This window comes from Manihot esculenta, chromosome 13 (genome assembly GCF_001659605.2).
Source record: "Manihot esculenta cultivar AM560-2 chromosome 13, M.esculenta_v8, whole genome shotgun sequence".
Lineage (NCBI taxonomy): Eukaryota > Viridiplantae > Streptophyta > Magnoliopsida > Malpighiales > Euphorbiaceae > Manihot > Manihot esculenta.
The window spans coordinates 33,066,433-33,084,272 of record NC_035173.2 but is presented as its reverse complement, the minus strand read 5'-3'; the positions used below and the strand labels follow the sequence as shown (position 1 = coordinate 33,084,272).

Genomic DNA, 17,840 nt, shown 5'->3' with positions numbered 1-17,840 from the left:
GGTTTTCTCCCATTGCTTTCAGTTGTAGTTAGACTCAAAATATTACTACTTGATTGAATTGAAACAAGAAATGCTAAGCGAAATTTTAGTATTTTATTTTATTTTATAGTATCTCCACTATTCAAATCACTTGATTGATTAATTCAAATTTATATCAAAAACACCCATTTGAACTTCAACATAATTAAAGGATGGGGATTCTCTGTTTTCAGCATCCAAAAGAAGGAAAGACAAAAAAACACAATAAAGTGGAGACCGGAACGTTTAACTGTGAATAGAGACTTCTGCTGACATTATTGATTGATGAAAGGTGGTACATTCTCCTAGGGGTGAGCACTGTTCGGTTTGAACCGAAATAACCGACCGAATCGATTTAATTTAATAATTTGGTTCGGTTTTAAAATAAAATCGGTTCGGTTCGGTTTTAATTTTTAAAAATTTCAGCTTGGTCGGTTCGGTTCGGTTTTAGAGACAAAATAATTCGGTCAAACCGAACCGACCGAATTTACCTTAAACGCTCCGTTTTAATATAGGGTTATATCACTTCGGCACACTTCCCAGTTCCCATCCCGCATACAGCCACCGGCCTTCATCTCTCTCACAGACCAAATCTCTTCTCTCCGTCCTTCGCGTCTCCCGCAGCCACAGCCACCCACCCCAGTCGCCAGTCCCATAGCCACCCACCAGCCACCGGCCGCGGCCACCCACCCACTCGCCAAAGCCAGAGTCTCTTCTCTCCATCCTTCGCCGCTTCAGTCCCGCAGCCACGGCCACCCACCCACCCAATCGCCAGTCCCATAGCCACCCACCCTGCCACCCACTCGCCAAAGCCAGAGTCTCTTCTCTCCATCCTTCGCGTCTCTCTCTCACGGCCATCGCTCGCGTCTCTCTCGTGAGGGGCTCCTTCCTTGACAAATCCGATGTCGCAGATCGTGTTGTCTCCGTCGTCAAGAATTTTCAGAAGGTAGATCCTTCCAAGCTAATTCCTTTCTATTTTCAAAACTACTCCTTATGCTTTCACTATAAATACCCTTTTCTGGATTGTGCTTTGTTTAGTAATCGAAAACAATGGATTAGAAGTTCCCATAAAAAATTTTAAAATTGAGTTTCTTTAGTGACACAGCTGTTAAACCCCCATATTCAAAGCTATGTATTTTCTAGGTGAATTTGTTACTCAGAAGTTTTTTTTTCAATTATGATTTATTTTTCTAGGATTATTTTGTAAGTTCCTTTTGGAGAACTTGGTTTATCTAATCATTGGAATATCAAAGTGAAAATGGAATCATTAGTTTTCATTTACAAGTGAAAATAAGGATTTTTCAGAGCGAGCTCCCTTCTTTGAGGGTAAAAGGGCCTATTTGGCTTATTTGGTTCTTCTTGCTTCTTAAGTGGTCTGTATTTACTCTCTGAGTTTTGATTGCTATTTTAAGTTGGAAGCTTCTCAAATACGTTATGCTTGTTGTCGATGTTTGTTTGTCAATTTGGTGCCGTTATCAATCAATGTGCCCCGGTTGGTTGAGAATTTCCGGATTATTGTACTAGCCATCAGTTAGACCTGTTGTTGTTTTCTTATTACTGTATTTCTGAATGTGGGAGCTCCTTTATTATAAGAAATTTATGGGTCGTTGCAAGATTGTGGTGCGCAAAACGATAATGTGCAAGAGAACTATAATTTAGTGCAAAACCTGAATCGTCATCTGTTGGACAGTGTAAGGAGATACAGACAAAAATCGATTTCAAACCGAACCGAATCGAACCAGTTCGGTTCGATTCGATTCGGTTTTCTATCTTATTTGGTTCGGTTCGGTTTACAATTTAAAACAATTCGGTTAAATCGGTTTTGGCCGGTTCGATTCGGTACCGAACCGAACCGACCGATGCACACCCCTACATTCTCCCCAGTCATGTCCGCCAGGGGTATCCCTGCCTTGCCATAAATTTGTAACACTTGTCAAAATTAATACATTTATTCTTTTATATTTATAACGCATCAATTTAATCTTTATATTTGACTTTTTCATACTGAAGGTCTCTCCATCATTATATTTTTAAGGTTATTTTGATCATTTCTCAAATAATTAAAATGGAGGATTGATTGGAGGAATTTTCAACTCAATTAAATAATTGTTGGTTTATGACTATAAAAAATATATAATTTGAGAATTAATTGTTTTGTATTTTCATCTCTAACCGGCCTGATCCAGGCGCCATGCTGGTAGATACGTCCGTGTATTGGGTTTCAGTGAGGTTATGGCCTGGCCTGGCCTTCCTTTATGGGTTTAGACATGGTCTGAGTATCCGAGACTCAATAGTTATCAAGTGTCCATTTATTCCCTCATTAGTTATTTCATGATTAATGAGAGGTAAATATCAAAATTCTAATTATTATTGTGCGATTTTAGAAGTGTATTCGTTAAAACGTTTTCTCTTCGTCTTTACTCATTTCAAATTCGTACTTTTGATTTCACTCACAGTTCTACTTTTTACGCTACTTCTACTACCTTGCTCTCCTTCTTCTTTGTTATTCTTGCTTTCTCAATTTGAGGTACATCTTACTCTTCTTATAGCTTCCGTCAGAGTCTCCGATATTGTGGGTTTGGTGTCTTCCATCACCCCTTCATCCCTTTCTAATTACTTTTCCATCGAATATGCTGATACCACCATTTATAGGATTAGGACTCCCCTTCCTAATAAAATGATTGTCCTTCCCAATCTGCCTCCTGCGGGTTAGGAAAAACCTTGCATATCAGGGCATCTGAGTGAGTCTGCAGCTCCATGAATGTCTTATAGTTCAAGGCGTGTTCCTAGAGATTCCCCGTGCTACCATATGTGGCCAATGTCGGCATCATGAATTTTTTGAGGATGGTTTCTTATCTTTCTTATCTCACAAATAGGGATGAAGTTGGTAGCAGGGCTGCTGCTGTCTCGTGCTCCCAGCTCTGCTAAGGGTTGCTCTCTCAGCCTCTCTAGCTTTTGATCTATATCTACCTCTTCTCTCCTTGGCCTTTTCTCCAGGCGGTAGTTTCTTTTTAACTCTTTACTTTCTGACCTTTCTGTTGACTTAGAAGAGTAACTTTTAGCCCCGTCGTTCTCGATAAGCTTTCTTACTACTCGGCCTCTTGCTCTAGCCATAGACTCATTCCTTCTGCTGGCTTCTCCATCTCCATCACCCATTCTCCTGCTGCTTTGCTCAGGAGCTTGGTGATTTAATGTGGGATGGGACCCATTAATATTTAACCCCTCAATTACTAGTGTTATGCTCAATGGGGTGCTGAATCCCTTCTGCTGCAACATCTGGCCTAGCCAGTGAACAGTGTTTTGGAGCTGGAAGGCCATGTTTTGTAGTTTGTGATTAGATAAGGTGACTAGAGAGATAGTCCCTGCCGAGCTTGACGAAGGATTAAACAATACGGGTGGTTGATTCAGTGGGGCGGTAGGGCTGGAGAATGAGAATTGTGGTCCTTCCTGAGTAGAGCCCAGATCATTTGGTGTGTTTTCAGTATAGTTTTCATCGTGATTAGCCATGTGGATCTCAGTGAGTGTGATGAGGATGAGAACTCCGGTGATGAAAAAATCTCCTTCATTTTCTATAAACGGTGCCAATTAATGTCCTGAGATCCAATAGAGGGTAGACTCAATGTGTATTTTGGTAAAACTTAGCTTGGTTGACTCATCCCTTCCTTCTTTTATTCTTTTTTCTTTTTGTCCTCTAGTAACATGTAACCACTATCCTGCTACAGTACATCCTATTATTATTACGTTCAACCGTACGTACTAGCATATTGCGTCCTTTTCTATCGTCAAGTAGCCATTTAATTCCCTTCGGCATCGTGTGAATACGATCTCAAATGTCTAAAAGTCTGTTGCCCCATTGACCTATCAAATCGATTGGGCTAGCCCTCCTACAAGCGAGCCCGAGCCTTGTTCTGACTGGCCTGCCTGCACAAGATCCAAGCCGTGCACTGGTAGATAGACCTATGTATTGGATTTCGGTGAAGTTACGATGTAACACTCCTTACCCGTCTATAAAATAGCTTAGTAAAGGATGCCACATACTATACTATATGCAATTACATATGTGAACTTAAGTTAGCTTTTACATTATAACTTGTTATTTAGTTTGTTTAAATACATGTTAATTCACCAAACTATTTTAAATGGTGAAACTGTAAGAGTAAAAAAATAGTCATAAAATCTCAATATTTGCTCATTTCACATTATTAAATCCATAAATAGAACATAATAACTTAAAATAGTAAACACATTTATTTATATTCGTACTATTTTCAACATTCATTTACAGACTCTTGGTAGACTACTGATGTACATGCTAAACATAAACAACCTCTGTACAAATCTTATGAATAACTGGTTATGATAATGTCTCTGTACTGATGCAGAACCAGACCTCCTAACTGTTGCTTCCTCTATCTAATACCTGCGCTTGGAAAGTCCAATGCGCTGAGCTTATGCCCAGTGGGTGAATAACAATATATATATTCATTCAAGTATAATAGGAATACTCATGACAGATATAATGAAATCATTTTATAAAAAGCAAGTGAAAATTTTATGTATCAGTGGGTGAAAAGTGGACAAATTAGGTCATGAAATTTTATAACTGTAAGGTCATTCATATTTTGGTAACCATCTTGTGTGCATGCTAGCAATTAACAAGTCATAGAATTAAATCTTAGCCCCCTATAAACTCTTCGTAGGATCAACTAGCTAGATAAGGAAAAATTGTATCTGTATAGCACAAAGTGCCAAACTGTATGGCCTGGGGGCCGAATGCTGTGCCTGTATGGCTAAAAAAAGCCGGAAAACTGTATGAAACGTAATGTGTCGAAATATCATATCATGTAGCCCATTAGGGCGCAGTATTGCTAAACTATATATGGCACGCCATACCCTTATGCTATCTATGACTCCCACTGAGGTTTACTAGGGCCAAGAATGCATATTTACATGTTAAATATTTATTGGTATTAAAATTATTCATTTAGATGCTTAACATGTTGAAACAAGCAAATATGTTGAACTATATATTCATAAGCAAGCACATAAATAAAAAGAGTCCTTAAGAGCATACATATGTGTGTAATAGACCATATTCACTCATGGGCATATTATTCAGCCATAAACATATTATTATTTCATCAAGAACATGTGTGTAAAGTTTTAGTCTACTAAGCTAGCACGTGCGTAAAGCAGGTATGTCAAGCTAGCATGTGCGTAATTTGGCCGCAAAACTAGCATGTCAATCCCTTTTAGGTCAACATTTACATTTAGGTTTGTTTCTGCCTAAAATTGTATTACATTTTTTAGTATCTTGTGGATATAATTAGACTCACCTTTCTGCATGAACTTTGCATATTTATGTCTTAGCTTTCTAACAATATATATTACATCTAATTCTAACATTCCTAACTTAAGTTATGAATTTTTTTTTGCAAGCTGCTCAATCAGGTTCTAACTAGTACAGTTTGGGTATCTGTTTTTAATCTAACAAAACATATCATATGCAGACATTTGCATATAGATTCAAGCTTAACTTTCTTGTACAAAGTTTTAGGTATACTTTCCAGGGTTCATTTGGCACTGGTCTTAATTCGTTTCATTGAGTAAATCGTTGGTTATGGTCTAAGTGATACAAACTGTTCCGAATGCACAATCCCATGTGACCAGTTTAAGTTCATTAGCAATTTATATATAATTAACTACGGATTCTGAATTTGGTCACACAGGAAAGTTTTAGCTTTTTGTCTTAGCTTTCATTTGATATATTTTAGGCTTAATTTCAATGATTACACAATAAGTTATGAGGCTTCCAACACAGACTGTCATGTTGGAACCTATTCTGCCAGTTTTATGTTTTTGGCTCCCATGTTGTATCTATGTGCTTTAAACCTTCCAATCATCATTTCAACATTCATATTATAGATCCATACAATCAAAAGAGCATTTCCAGCAATCAAAACCAATCCCTAATTTTACATATTCATGAGAAAATCAAAGGAAAAACAGAACTTCATACAATCACCAAACCTTTTGCAAATTCTTTTCAAAATCTTTAGGTACACTTTAGTTACTCTTTTTCCTTGCCTTTCTCCCTTGATGTACCTTCCTCCTTTTGATTTTGTTCTTTACAAAGAATAAGAAAAACATGAGTTTTAATTCATTTAACAGCATATAATTGATTGAAACATGAAAGAATATGTTTACCTAACCTAGTTTTCAATTCCTATCACTTACCACTTAAGCACCTAAACTTCTTTTCTTCTTCCCTCCTTCTCTATGGTTTCTTTGCTGGTTATTACACCTAGGAACAAATTTTGCATGGATGAAGGCTTTGTCTTTATGGAGAAATATGGTGGAGATGAAAGATAAGAAGGCAAACAAATTTTCTCTTTCTTTTGGTGTAGGTACGGCAAACATGGAACAAATGGAAGACAACCCTTTTTCTTTCAAGCTTGGTCATCTCTTCATGTATGGCTAGGTGACACATGGTAGGTTTAGGTGATAATGTAGAAAAAGGTGGAGGCCAAACTTAAAATTTACTTTTAAACTTTCCATATTCACACTTTCACCTACTAAACTTTTCCACATGTTTCAATATGGTTTTTAAACTTTCAATATTCATAGATTGACCTACTAAACTTACATTTTTAACCTTTAGAAGTTCATTTCATTTAAGCAAGCACGTCAGTTTTAGTAAGTACCTCAAGCTAACATGTCGGGAAACCCTTAAGCACCTCCCGAAAGTAACTTGATTCGGATCTGCTTATCATATTAGATGTTTGATTTTAAGATATGTCTGTTTTCTTATTTGGGTTTTCTATGATTCAGTTATTACAGTTTGAAGATGTCAAAATACTATTACTGGTCACTCTTATTGTAACTCTATCTTTGCATGTATAACTCTATATGAAATGCAAGTTGGACCTCTAAACACAACTTTTAGTGCTCTATCTATAAACGAATTGTGTGTCAAACGGTTATGAATAAGCTAGCGACCTCCCCTGAAGCTAATTACTCTAACTTTGGAATTGTACAATTTAAATCTAATAGTTGCTCTATTTCTATTTATAGGGTTTGGAATGTGACATACGACCTACCCTTTATGAGTTTAGACGTGGTCGGTCTGAATATCCGAGACCCAATAGTTATCACTTTATATTATACTTCATCTCTTTATGGTATTTTTTTTTTTTATCTTTAAAGATAAAGCATATTTTATTCAAAACAAAAAAAGTGCATAATTCAATATATTTGGGCCCAAATAAAATATAAAATTTTAAAAGTTTTTAAAGCCCTCGAGAAGAAGCAGAAAACACAAAATGAACATTGCCCTGTAACCCAAAACAAACTTGATCCAAAATCAACCCAGCTGAGAAAACTTGACATTGCTGCTCCTTGTCATTGGAACATCCGACCACCAGTGCAAGCATAACCAAGGCGGTAAAAAAAAACTCTTCCATAGCAGTCTTAAAGGCATGTAAATTGATTGAGGAATAGGGAATAAAAGGAGTGAAGTCCAGCAACCCAACTTCCCCGATCATTAGGAAGAAATAACGCTGGAGGCTAAGAAAAGCATATGCAAACCTAAATCCAATAGAAGGCAATTACTCAGAAAAAAAAAAAGTAGAAGCATCTCAATTACACTTCATTACCGTTTGGGTCAAGGGAGCACTACTCCAGAACAACAAAAGTCAAAAAAGAGAGGAGATGCACTCATTAGTGACCTCGTGGCACCCATTGAGCCACTGGTCTGTAAGCCACTATTAGTTTCCCATCGCTTGAAAACCAACCTCAAAAGCCCATATCAAAGTAGCACTCCAAAGTTGCAAGCAATCAAACTACAACCACAACAAAGAAAAGCAAATATTCAATAGCGAAAAGAATCCTCCCATTTAAGCACCACGGCCACTAAAACTCGAAAAAAAAGAAAAAAACTATATGCATTTTCACCTAGGGAAGAGACAAACCTATTAACAATTGGAGAGAGGTTTCCCTCCACCCAAAGGGCAGAGGGAAACCTCGTAGTAAGGTATGAAAACCAGCAATACTCGAAAGAGAAGAGATAAGAGAATTGCAAAAAAACATTCTTTCTACTCAAGAAGAGAGACCAATATGTGATTTTTATGACTAACTTCTTTTAACCATACTTGTGAATCACATTGAACTCTAACAGTGCCTTTGACAGTTGAATTTAGGGTTTTCAAATTCAGTCTGATGAATAAGATAAATAGTTAAAAATTTAAGTTTTAATCCATAAAAAAAATAATTAATGCAATATAAGTATTATAAAATTAATAACTCAACGCACCAATGAAGTACAAAATAAGGTTTTTATAACAGCAAAAGATAAATATAAAGGCCAAGCAACCTCAGCCCCTTTTCACATGAAAAAAGTCTTTGCCTTTCTAAACTTTAGGTCTCAAAAACTCAAAAGACAAAGGAATTGCAAATGTCTTCCACAGAAAATAAAAATAAAAAGCACATAATGTAAAAGAAGCCAAGAACGAGGGTCCATGGACGAAGAAACTTCATAGCTTGTCATGTGATCTCTAGCCCAGGAAAAAGCCATGAAATTTAACATCTCAAACTTCCAGCCCTGTCTTTTTGCAGATGGGGCAATTGTTCTTCTGGACCAGCCACTGCTTAATGCAGTTGAAGTGAAATTCATGATCACAGTCCAACTTCCCAAGATCTTCGCCGTGCACGTAATCCTCCTGCAAATGGTTTTTGAGGGAGAGAATGATTTATTATACAGTCTTAGCTCACTAAAATCTAAGGAATTGCAAATGAATAATTAGTAGAAGAGAGCTTATATGTAACTATGGATTATACATGCCCATTTATTTTTGCTTTTGACTTGCAACGAAAAGGAAGTAGTAGTGAACAGATCTTACCTGACAGATGCAGCATGGTTCTTCTTCCAGGGGAGACTCTACTACAGCTGCTTCATACATTTTCCGCTTTATATGTGCCTGAAAAACATCCTCACTTAATCCAGTAGAAACATTTCCAATTCGCTCCCCTAAGGCCAGTAGTTCCTGAAGAACAGAATCATTATTTAGGGAAACAGAGTCCAACGAGAGAGAAAACAACGGCAAGAAACAACTTCTGTCAGTATTTTCACGCGTTCAGAAGTCTTCTACTTGTTTTAAAGGTTAAACTAATGCAAATTAGAATCTAAAAGCAAGCAAGCAACCAAAAGTGATACCCATAGGTCTCCTATTTTTATAGTGTTACCTCATAAGACATGTTATCCACATCAAGACGCATATCTTCATGTAGATCAGGCTCTTCAGGTATACCATAGAACACTGCACGGTCAATCACCATCACATCCTGGCATAGCATCAAATATTTAAAATGATACATTGACAACTTACTTTTAACAATTAAAAATCATAGTTGCCCATGCAATTGTAGCAAGGTATGCCAACAAATGAAAAGTGAATGTGGGATTTGCTATCGCCAAAGGTTTATATTCTTAAATAAAAATAAATCACGACTAAGTTTTAATTCTAAATTAGCAGTGTTCAGCAAAATAAATCTTTTTTTACCATTCAGCTCCATTAGAAATCAATTCCATATTACTATCCTATAACTGAATAACAGCTTTGCCTTGACGGAAGGGTTTTTAGATAAAAACATGCGTAATAAATCTAGATCTTACCTCATACCATACGGATCCCCGTCTACGCACAAGTGACAAAGCATTGTGAACCTGATAATTTCATGAATAAAAGAAACAAAAACTGAGCATGTGATGGTTTACTTGTTAATGAAGAAGCCAAATAATGAAAAATGATCAATTCAGTTTACATACTTGCATATTTGAGCTACACAAATATTGGATTAATTAAACACAATAACTGAGCATAAACAGTCACGCTAAAACAAATCAGTTAAAAAAACATATAAGGAAAGCAATAAAATATATCAAAAGCCAAAGCTGATTCTTCGACAAGGTTTTGCCCCCCTCATTTAATTTTTTACTTAAATTAAACCCAAAAGCCATGTTTCTAATAATCTTATTCTAAAATTTCTAAGTCATCTATGGTTTTGAACATGGTCTGAAATAAGGTGATATGTTGCATAGCAACCATTTCATAAGTGGAACCAAAGCTCAAAACAACAATGGATTCAAAATACCAAATGCAACAGCCCAAAATGGTGATTACAGACAATAATGCAAATTGGTTATAATGTTAGTTATACCATAAAGACACCTATCTTCCATTCTTCCCACCCCCATTTTATGGCAGCCTGTTTCTCATTCCAACTCACGTTTAAGTACCCCAGCTTACCCAGCTAAACCTAAAAATTTCAACCAGAATCTCAGTTATTATATCTGATGCTTCAAGCATCATTTGAGCTCTTTACTATTCCCGATTTGAAATCCTTGCAGACAGTAAAAAAAGCAGATTCACATTCATGCAGGTTCCACAACTGCGAGCAAGCAATAAGGAAAAAGTAAACTAGAGGCACCAAAGGAGAGAATTTCCCAACAAATAAAGTTACTTTATGTAAGCTTAACCACATAACATCTGAAGTAACAATTTTTTTTAATCTAAAATAAAAATTAGCTTGGTTGGTCTCTTCAAAATGCAAGCTTTGTCAATCACATCTCAAACAACAAAATTCATGAAAAAACGTCAACACATTAAAACAGTTTACACACGTACTGATGCAGTTTAAAATTTTGAACAAACATAGGATACTTAGGAATTATATTTATAGTAACATTAGGAAATTTAGATTTTTGTTATTTAAGAATTATATTAGGTTTATTATTATTACTTTTCTAGTTTATTTTATTTAAGAGACCTAAATTACTATTTGATTATAGTTTCTTGTCTAAGGATTCCTAATCCTAGAAGGAGGAATGGGAATAGTTATTTGATAAATACTAGTTATATCTAGAGATTTTAGCAGATTTTTATTGTTATGATTATTGATTACAATTAAATAAAGTTTCAAGAATTAGTTCTGGAGAATATGTTTCTCTCCCTTGAATATTGAGAATTTATTCTCTTGATCTTTGGTTTGTTCCTATTCTACATGCCATACCTCAGAGAGCAGTCTGCTTCTCCTCTGAGCAGCAGTCAAATTGTGCATTGCCACTTCAGGACGAGCACCACTTAGTCTCTCAGTTCGCATTGTCCATCCTGACCTAAGTGGTATTTGAGAAAGCCTTGAGTTACCACCTCTCACTGATAATTCCCTCTCTCTTGCAGCGGTAGGAATACCCGCATATTGTGCGGAGTAACTATGTTCCCCTTGAGACTCGTTGTAATTGAAAATGTTTGAGATTCTCTGCGCATATTGTTGAGCCATGTTGTCTTCACCAAACCGAATGGGAGCAGATGATCGGCGAACATGCAAAGTAGAGCTATTTCTAGAATGGTGAGCGATATTTCCTGGAGAGTTCATCCCAGGGACAAAGTTTAGGTTTCTTAACATGTCTTCTGAACTTCCCCTTTGAAATTCAGGAAGCGCGCGATTTCCTTGATTGTTCCTTGAGTTGTCTCCCAGAAATGACACATCTCCTCCATTTACAGTATAATTAGAAGTCAAGGGTAGACCAATTCTCGACCCAGTGACTGCATCCAACTGGAAAGGCTGCATATTTTCTGAAGAATATGGAACACGGACAGGCTGCCGCATTGGAGGAGTAGGTTGAACTATTCCTGTCACTGAGCTAGTGTTTGGAACACCATCAAATGAGAAAAGAACAGCTGGTTGAGCAGGTAATTGTGGATGAGAGTTCCTAGTGGTCAACGTTGCCAAGTTAGTTGGCACAGAATCTTGATGATTCACAGTTCTTCTCAGACGGATATTTCTCTGGGAGTGATCAGCTTCTCCTGCCACCCTTATGGCTTGATGGATATTAGAGCTTTCCCCTGCACCAGCTCCACGTCCATTTCCGCCAACGCTTGAAGGATTACTCATAATAGGAGCTGCCCCTAAAGCAACCATAAGTCCAGCACCCAGCTGCTCTGAGTGCTTGCCATTTGGCTGATTATTCATCGGAGTTGGTAAATTCAATCTTCTACTAGTATTTTCTTGACTAATAGCTAGTTGAGTGGATTTTGAGCTTTCACCCATAGAAAGTCGTCCAAAAGCATCTTCAGGTGCTCTTCTTTTACAGGGCAGACGCCTACCTTCTGTTGAGTGACCTTCTCCACCATTATTTTCCTCCACTACATGCCCAGCAATACCAGAAGAAACCACAAGAGGACTAGAATTAGAAGGATAATTGGCAAATGGATTTTGATCAACATATGATCCACTTGGTTCAAATGGATTTTGACACAAACCTGTCACGGTATTCAGATTGGCATCAATGCTGTGGCTGTCAAATGTTGCATTCAAGTCTATGTTCAGAGGGAAAACACTAGAACTGGCCTGTTGCAAAGGAAATGACGTATTTGTGAGCTGACCATTTCCTAGGCTCATGTTAATGCTATGTTGAAAGGGGGCAATCAGTGGCCCAGAATGCTTTTCTTCCAAACTTTGACCAGTTCCAGAACTAGCAAAAGGGGAAGACAACAAACCATCTTCAGCTAATAAATCCTGAAATCGAACAGGAGTTTGGGCATTCACAACAGAAATAGATTGATCAATCCCGTTAGATTGTAATCCATCCTCAGCTAATAAATCCTGAAATCGAGTAGGGGTTTGGCTGTTCATGCTAGATTGTCCCATCCAACCTGTAACAGTATGGCCGTCACGAACAGAAGCATCAGTTGGAACTACATTGTTCTGATTCCATCGAAGATGAATGCCATTGGACCCATAGTCCAAATAAAAGTTTCCTGGAAAGGCATTAGAAGTGCTATCTTGACCTTGCATCATGACCAAGAGGTTTTCTCTTCAGAATCCAATCAACCAAAGAAGCCCTGCCAGAAGGACCTCTAACCCAACCTGAGAATAAAGCAATTATATTAAAAGCAAATTATGCAAAAAATAAAAAGATTTCTATTTCAGGTATTAGTATTAGCCCTAATAAAATGACATGCATACATGCACAAAATGAATGTATAACATGTTTTCCCATTTCCTCAACAGAATAAACAAAATGATAAATCGACATAAACTACAGAACATCAAACTGCTAAAAGGTTTACATAGATCTTAGCTTTCACGTGGCAGACTGCAGGCCAGTAGATCATCAAATTTTTAAAACCTTAGAACAATTTCATGCCATAAGCTGCCCTACTAGAAATCATGATTTATCCTCCAGCGAAACTGTAACTTGTGCGCATTGGAAGAATTTTATGCATCTTATGAGGCCACGTTTTAGTGCAAAAACACTAAAGCCATTGAAAATGCATTACTTCAACCCCAAAATCACTAACAAAATTTTGTTTCAAACTTCAGCTTATGCCAATGAAGAAGCAGTAAATGACTAAAGTCGAATAAAAAATAAAAAAGGAAAAGTAATGAACACAATAAGTTGCAAAACTGCTTCGTAAATATACAAGTGACAAATAAGGTAGTGAAATAAAACAAGCCGCCAAAGCACAAATATTCATGCACTAACCAGTGATTGATAAAATTGAAAAGGCATTAATCGGGATGATTCATCAACAACCAGACCCCATCCCCCACCCCCAACCATAAAATATTAATAAAAAAAATCTGCTTTTGCAAAACCCAAACTAAGCCCTGGACTAACAGGACAGATATTTGAGAATAATTCAACCAAAAGGTTTCACAGGATTAGCTACAATTGACTAGCCTTAAGACAGTAAACAATCTCACAAAAACAGTAAATGAGTAAAGTCAAAGATAAAAAAAAATAAAAAAGGAAAAGTAATGAAAGCAATAAGTTGCAAAATTGCTTTGTAAGTATAAAAAGTTGACGAATAAGGTATCAAAATAAAATGAACTGTCAAAAGCACACAAAATTATGAGAAAAATAAACATCTAAAGAAACTTCAAGAATTAAAAGAGAGAGAGAGAGGTTGAACTAGCTCCTACACATAAATATTCATGCACAATCAAGTGATTGATAAAACATACTTGATAGAGAAGACATTAATAAGGATGATTCATCAACAACCACAACCCATCTCCCACCCCCTACCAAAAAAGGAAAAAAAATCTGTTTTTGCAAAACACCAAAAACGTCCTCCACCAACAGCGGAGAAATTTGGGGATAATTCAACCAGGAGGTTTCACATGATTAGTTACAATGACTAGCCTTAAAACGTTCAAAAATCCAAAAATATACAAAAAAAAAAAAAAACTTCAAACAGGAAATTTTATGCGATTATGTGGCTGTAAATATTATCACGTAAAAGACCGAAAAGGAATTATGAAGTTACATACAAAACTAATAAGACATATGTAAGGATAGTTGACGAACCACCTCTATAATACAAACGTACATGCACACATAAAACTCAGAACAACAAAAAAAACCCTAGCTCATGAAAATTTGAGGATTTCTTAACAAAAAGCTACCATGTAATTGTTACAAAGGAATTGGCATTGGACCATCAAAGTTCTATGTCCAAGTCATAACAAAATTAAGATGCTTACGAAAGTACTTGATATGATTAAGATGGCTATACATTAGCAATGAACCTAAGCTCAAAGAATAAGTTTCAATTTATACGGACATTGATAGCATGTTACTAGTTATCAACAAGTTTTTCTTTTTTAAAAATATATATATATATATTTACACCCACCCCGCCAAATAAATTCTCTAAGACATTCAAATATTTCAACTAGAAAGCTTCATGTGATTAATAACAAAAGTATGCTCTAGGATCATAAAAAATCTAGATCTAACCATAAGAAAATTTAAAATTTTTACAAAACCAAAATGTTTGAAGTGAATGTTTGGCTATAAATCACCAAAATAGAAGAGCTTGATGAACAAATTTTTATCACTCGATTGATAAGACACTAACAATTTGGTAAATCAACCCCATTCAAATAATTTTATTTTAAACCCTATTTTTTGTTATTAATTTGTCTTAAAAATAACCCAAAAAGGAGAAACAATATCACTTCGAAAACATGAAGGTTTAAAACAACATATCATCGTAGAACTAAATTTTATATTTGAAAAAGTTTAGTTCTTCACTAATTGAAACAGCCAAACAAAACTATTTGGAGAAGGGGGGAAAGGTGGGGGAGGGTCTCAAACTAGCATTGAAGCAATTTTAACAAAAGAAACACAAACTAAAACTTCCAAACAACCATATCAAAAACCTAACACAGGCAAAACATAAAATTCACAGAAACAAATAATCAACAAAAGAAACAAGCACAGAAGCAGAAGTTTATGTATGATCTACTGATATCAACAAACAATAGCTTGAAGAAGAACAAAAGGAAAAGGGATTATACCCAATAGCCAAGAACAGATATAGATTTGAAAAATTGGTGAAAAAAAAAGAGGGCTATCTTGCTATACACAAAAAATCAACTCGCCTCACTCATAATTGTACGCCGAGTGTATGTATGATGTGTATGTGTGCGGCTTAATGGGTAGAAAGAGGGGTGATTTATACGCGCATGTAAGTGAAGGATTTCAATTCTAAATGAATTGTAATATGAACATAGCGAAATTTCCAATGATAGATAAGAATCATAATTACAGATGAAGAACAGACAAGTATGGTAATAAGGTGGCACGGTTGGCTGACGACCAATTGGAATTTCACTCTTCAGAAATCCCTCACCCTGATGGCCTCGTGTCACCCTTCTCTGCATGACTCTCCCTTTCTCTCTCTAAAAAAACCTTTCCCTTTTTCTCTTTCTAAATCTGAAATTTTATGGAAACAAACTCGGCTTCCAAAGAGCGCCGTTATTTTCTTGGCTTTTGCTTTTATTTGCACAAAGCCTGCGGTGCTTCTGTGCTGTGTTTGGATGGATTTACTTTTTCCCTCCTTGCTTTTCTTCTGTTTCTCCTTCTTTTGGAGGGCATTTGTTGCCTTTTCTATCTCTCTGTCTCTACTAAATTTTCATTATTTATATTAGATATTTTTGAATTTACACAGATTTTTTCTTAGATAATATTCATATTTGCATTTTCTATTTCCAATTACTTTTATATTTTAATTTTGGCCTACACTACTTTATAATTTATATTTTATTTGAAATAATATTAGTTTTTATTCATATCAATTTTTACCCATATAAAATTATTTCATTTAAATAATGTTTTTTTGAATTATAATGATTGTTTGTTATTTCTATAAATGTCTTTTTAGGCATTTAATTATTTTATTAATATAATTATTAACATTTTAAAATAAAAATTAATAAAAATCAACCCTTTAAATTGTCTACTATAAAATAGTGAGCGTTTATTTTTTAATAAGAAATTTGAAGTATGAAAATTTAATTTAAATATATGATTTTAATTTTTTAGGCGTAATTATTTATTTTTAAATAAGATTTAATGTATTTAATTTTTTAGATATAATAATCATGAATTTACTGATTTGAGATGGTTTCAATATTAATAAATTAAAGTTTATTAATTTGAAATAAATGATGATATTAATTTAACTATGATAAAATTTTTGGTAACTGCACTTAAAAATTTAAAAGGATAAGATACCCGAAAATTAAACCTTTCAAATTTAAATTTTATTTATATTAATAATATTTAAATTTATTTTAAATTTAATTAAAAATTAATTTAAATTATCTGAATTCATCACACTAAATCTGTTTAATTTTATATATTTTAATTAATAATTTATATAAAAAAATATTTTTTTATTAATAATTTTCATTTAAAAATTGAATATTTCTAAAAGATATTTTAATTTTAATTTTTAAATAAATATATATATATATAAATTTATAAATATTATTATAAAATATATTTTTTATATTAAATTAATTATTTATATAAATAGATTCGAATTCTGAACACTTTATATATAAAATGAACTCGATTTCGATCTGAACTCACAATGTATATTATTTTTTAAATTCGAATATATTTCAAACCCGATTATAACTATTTAAATCTATCCTATTAAATTTCGGTTAGATTGAATACCCGAAAATATCCGATTCGTTGTCATTGCTAAGAAAAATATGGTCTTTTTTATTATTTTTATATTATTTTATGATTTATATTAATAATAAAAATATATTTTTTAAACTTTAAATTTATATAAAATTTATTAATATTTTTTATTTTATTTTTTAAATCATAAAAAAATTTAAAAAAATATTTTTTAAATACAACTCATTTTCTTCAAACAAACAGACCTTAAGATTATAATATATTTATATAATTTGTGTTCGTGATAAATAGAAATAAAATAAATTATTTTGGGAGTTATTGCAGAATATTTGAATTTGGTATTATTATTTCATATTTCAGTGGCCTCATTTGGCATTGCCTTAATTTAATTTGTGAATAATATATAATTATATATGTATATAGCAAGATAAGCATGAGCCTAAGCAATACCATGAATATGGACAAATGATTTTAAAATGGTTCATTTTCTCAATACAATAGTGGATTCTCAAAATTAATAATTAATTTATTAATTTTCACTCTTTTAAAAATAAAAAATAAGTCATTATATAACTTATTAAAAATAATATATATTCAAAATCACAGTTTAATCTCGTAAAACATAAATTAACCTATTATGTATATTTTTATTAATAAACTAATTTTTACGTTAAAATTTACTTTTTTTATTAATTATATATTCAAACAGTCAATCTCATAATTAAAAATGAAAAATTACATAATGTTATAACTTATAACCCAATAAAAAAATTTAAAAATTAAATTAATTACGATCACAAAATATATTAACACTACA

The 17,840-nt window shown here is 34.2% G+C and overlaps 1 protein-coding gene across 5 annotated transcripts; it reads right to left on the bottom strand.

Annotated features, from left to right (window-relative positions):
- Positions 1-8,332: 8,332 nt before the first annotated feature.
- Positions 8,333-15,965, bottom strand: LOC110629842 (E3 ubiquitin-protein ligase MBR2). 5 transcript variants are annotated; one of them, XM_021777001.2, is made up of 7 exons: positions 15,651-15,963; positions 12,336-12,942; positions 11,086-12,218; positions 9,689-9,739; positions 9,259-9,357; positions 8,916-9,059; positions 8,333-8,735 (listed from the first exon to the last, which is right to left on the bottom strand). In XM_021777001.2, the coding sequence occupies exons 2-7, from the start codon at positions 12,871-12,873 to the stop codon at positions 8,604-8,606; spliced, it is 2,097 nt and encodes a 698-aa protein (XP_021632693.1). In that variant the 5' UTR covers positions 12,874-12,942; positions 15,651-15,963; the 3' UTR covers positions 8,333-8,603. The 5 variants fall into 5 exon arrangements, with proteins under 5 accessions (XP_021632693.1, XP_021632691.1, XP_021632692.1 ...); XM_021776999.2 differs by having other exon boundaries at positions 11,086-12,942; positions 15,385-15,964; XM_021777000.2 differs by having other exon boundaries at positions 11,086-12,942; positions 15,636-15,964.
- Between the last annotated feature and the right edge of the window lie 1,875 nt (positions 15,966-17,840).